The following is a 3,701-nucleotide window of genomic DNA, read 5'->3' as shown; positions in this document are numbered from 1 at the left end:
CTACGCTGATGGACAGTGACTGTAATGGGGTATGTGGTGGGGCCTTGATAATGGGGGGAAGCTAGTAACCACAATGTTGCTCGTGTGATTGTATATTAGTGATACCAAAATTTAAAAAATTGAAAAAAAAGAAACCAGCAGAGAAGTTAAGTAACTTTGCAGAGGCCACACAACCAGAAAATACTGAGTCAGGATTTAAAACCAAGTCGTTAGCTCCTTGGTCCCACAATGCCTTTCCACAGTTGCCCTCAGACACACCCACACCCAGACTCACCAACACCTAGATCCATGATTAAAGTTCTTCTTCCTTGCAACCCAGGGAAGGAAGGCAAGTGGCCAAACTTCTGTTACAAACAAGTCTTTATTAAAGATGAGGAGGGAGCAGGAAAGGTGGGGCAGTTTCTCCTCTGCCCAGTACCTTTGGCTGCTCGAGGAGGGGGAGCCCTCTCTTCTCCACCCATGTCCTCTATAATGGCACATAAGCATGAGGCTGAGGCATGGGGAATGGTGTGGAGAACAGGGGTGGTTTCCAGGAAAAACAGGCCCCTTCCCACAGCCCTAATAACTAACAGAAGGGTTTACAGTGACCCAGGCTCAGGCAAGGGGAAGCACAGCACCATGAAGCCCAAAAACCTCTGAACTGGGGCTAGCCCTGCGTAAGTAGGGAGTTAGGAGGGACTCAGTGAGAGGTTGCACATGGAGGCGGGGCTGAGATAGGAATAGGTGCGCCAAGGACCCTGCCGCGGGGGAGCCTGCCCCCACCCTCCTGCTGAGCATTCTCATTCTGAGAAGACCCAGTGACAAAGGATGACCCCACCTCCCTCCTCTCCTTGGCACGCGCTATGACATTGGCGTCCCCCATTGACTGGAATCATACCCACCCACCTTAGAAATTCTGAAAACCAAGGACTCCTACTGGTTGTTCTGACGCTGAACACTGCCTGGAGTTGCCCTCTGCCTGAGATTCTAAGAATTGACGGGGGAGTTTCCCATTGGCTGAAGTAAAGTCCTTTTGGTTAGAATTCTGAGAACTGGGGGTCCCCACTGGCTGGCAGTGGCCAATAGGGTCAGGTTTTGGCTCTTAAAGGAGCCACCCTAGAGGCCCACCTCCTAGTTATGCCCCTTGGATGGTCCCAGAGGACAAGAGAGGCGGAGGGTCCCCCTAATGTCCTCCCAGCCAGGCTGATATCTGGGCCTGGCTGGTTTGGGGACAGGGGGCTTTGGCACTCACACGGCACACGCACACACACGCGTGGCAGGGGAGAAATGGGGAGCGGGTAGGTTCTGGGTGGGTGGTGGGGCCTCACAGCAGGTGGTCACGGCTGGCAAATAGGTAAGGGCTGAAGTTGTCCCGGTGAAAAGGGGAGGGGTAGAGTCCGCTCAGGGTGTACAGGTCCCGCAGTAGAGGTGTGGGCAGCAGCAGCTTCCGACCACGTCCGCCTCCCCCACCTGGCCCCCCAGGCCCCGGGGAGGAGGGTGAGGGGCCCTGGCTGGGAGCTGGTGCACGCAGAGGCAGGGGCAGGGGCAGCGGTGTCGGCTCAGACCTCAACCGAGGGCGCGGCACACGGGGCGACGAACACATGGCTGGAGCCCTGGAGGACACGCAGCTGGGGATCAGGTGGCCACGGCGGGTGCAGTTCTGTGGCTCTGAGGGTCAGGGAGCAGAGATCGGGGCATCAGAAAGCTTGGGAAGGGACCACGAGAACATAGGGGAGACCTCTGCGGCAGTGACTGCCATCTGGAAGTCCCCCCCGGTTACCCCCCACTCCCTCGACACTCACTGGGTGGGGTGAGCCGTGCCGGTGTCCAATGCGGCCTGCAGGCCTAAGGTTTTTGAGACAAACAGGCAGAGGGAAGGGGCTAGCGGCCCCCCAGGCCCTGCCGGCCACAACCACGAGGGGGCGCATTGGGCAGAAAGCCCAATGGAAACACCAACCAGGATTCTCAGGATTAATCATGTCCCCTTGGGAGGGAGAGAGGAGACGGGCACTTGTTTCTGGGACTGTCCCCCAGGACCTAGGCCCGCAGAGATGAGCCATTGCCCACCCCCCATGGCCCTGAGATCCCCATCTCTTGCCTAACTTCCTGCCTCCCTGGTCCCCCTCCAGCTACCACCCTCTCCAGCGGGGAGCGGCCCCCAGCCCCCCTTACCTGGGCCACACTTAACTTCTCGAGGGGGCTCTCCATGGTGGGGGCTTGGCCCAAGTCCTCCCAGGGGGAGAGCCTTCGGCCAGAAGGCAGCCGGCTCTGGAAGTTGTGCACGACACAGGTGACCTGGGGCAGAGGGAGGGCAGTTTGCATGTTGAGGCCAGAGGCCAATAAGTAGGAGTTGTATAAATACCATCCCCATTTTTCAGATAAGGAAACTGAGGCTCAGGTTTCAAAAAGCAGCTAACATTTTTATGGCGCTTCCTATATGGCACCACTGTTCTTTCCATTTTACCAAGAGGTAGGTACTGTTACTTAGTCCAAAGGGTGGGAAGAAGGTGAAGGCAAGTAAGGCCAAGTTGTGCAAGAGCAGAATCGGATACTGTCTGCATTTAAAACTTCAGTATTTTTGGACACGGTGTTGTCTGCATTAATTTTGATTTTTAAAACGTTTTCATTACTATACTATTTATCTTGATTACTGAGTGGGTTTGTGCCTCCTTCAATTTTGTGCTCATAGCGAGTGCTTCACTTGCTTGGCCCTCTTCCTATCATCCCGTTTCACAGATGAAAACCTCCAGGCAGCGTAAGGTTAAGAGACTCGCCCCAGGTCCATACTCTCCACCATCACACAGGCCTGCCTCTTGGGTCATGGAGCTGATGGAGGGTCTGCCATACAGGGACAGATGGGAAGGTGGCTCACCAGAAAGGTGGCGATGGCTGCTCCGGTAAGGAAGCCAGCCAGAACGTCTGAACAGTGGTTGTGGTACTCAGCCACGCGGACCACGACCACCAGGAAGGCAGGGCACAGCAGGGGCAGGCAGAGTGAATATTTGACCAGGCGGGAGCCCTTCACACTGAACACGAGTGTCACGTACATCTGTGGGAGCCAGACCGGTCAGGGCACATGGGGCGGTGAAGCTGCCAAACCCGAGTGGACACTGCGTTCAGGGTTAGGGGGAGGGGCCGGATCCCCCGAATGACGCTGGAGCGGGACGCTGAGGCCAGGGTCTCCAGAAAAAGGAGCCAGGGGAACAGGAGTTTGGGGGATGGAGTCACGGACTCCCAGTGGGTCCTTCCAGGGACGGGGATGTGCACAGAGCACCAAAGAGCAGTGGACATTTCTGGGGCCTGGTCTCCCCAGGATCAGTCACACACCCAGAAAGATGCTTGCTTGGGGTGGAGTTTCAGAACTAGAGGGTGGAATTGGGGTTCAAGGGGTAGGTTCAAGAGCTCATGATCAAGTAGGATTTATTCCAGGGATGCAAGGATGGTACACTATTAGAAAATCCATGAACAACATCCACCACATCAGTAAAACGGAGGACAAAAAAAAAATGATCACGTCCAAAGATGCTGAAAAAACATTCGACAATACTCCACATCAATTCATGATAAAAACTTTCAAGAAAATGTGTATACAGGGAAAGTACCTCAACATAATAAAGGCCGTATATGACAAGGACACAGCCAATATCATACTTAACAGCGAGAAGCTGAAAAGTTTTCCTCTGACATCGGGAACAGGACAGGGATGCCCACTCACCCCACTG

General features: G+C 55.0%; 1 protein-coding gene across 1 annotated transcript; it reads right to left on the bottom strand.

The window, feature by feature from the left end:
* Positions 1 to 365: 365 nt before the first annotated feature.
* On the bottom strand, positions 366 to 3,075 carry LOC130680022 (phospholipid phosphatase-related protein type 2-like). Its single transcript, XM_057489874.1, has 3 exons — positions 2,852 to 3,075; positions 2,152 to 2,274; positions 366 to 1,647 (listed from the first exon to the last, which is right to left on the bottom strand). Exons 1-3 carry the CDS (start codon positions 3,026 to 3,028, stop codon positions 1,615 to 1,617), a joined length of 333 nt encoding a protein of 110 aa, XP_057345857.1. The 5' UTR covers positions 3,029 to 3,075; the 3' UTR covers positions 366 to 1,614.
* Positions 3,076 to 3,701: the final 626 nt, after the last annotated feature.

This window comes from Manis pentadactyla, chromosome 12, assembly GCF_030020395.1.
Source record: "Manis pentadactyla isolate mManPen7 chromosome 12, mManPen7.hap1, whole genome shotgun sequence".
NCBI classification, from domain to species: domain Eukaryota; kingdom Metazoa; phylum Chordata; class Mammalia; order Pholidota; family Manidae; genus Manis; species Manis pentadactyla.
This window is presented reverse-complemented; position numbering and strand designations above follow the sequence as displayed.

What these genes read in the sequence shown, in the direction of transcription:
- LOC130680022 (XM_057489874.1), bottom strand. Translation starts at nt 3,028, where the DNA reads ATGTACGTGACACTCGTGTTCAGTGTGAAGGGCTCCCGCCTGGTCAAA. An exon ending in CAGCCATCGCCACCTTTCTG is followed by an intron (nt 2,275 to 2,851) that starts GTGAGCCACCTT and finishes CCTCTGCCCCAG; the next exon opens with GTCACCTGTGTCGTGCACAA. An exon ending in AGAAGTTAAGTGTGGCCCAG is followed by an intron (nt 1,648 to 2,151) that starts GTAAGGGGGGCT and finishes CCTGACCCTCAG; the next exon opens with AGCCACAGAACTGCACCCGC.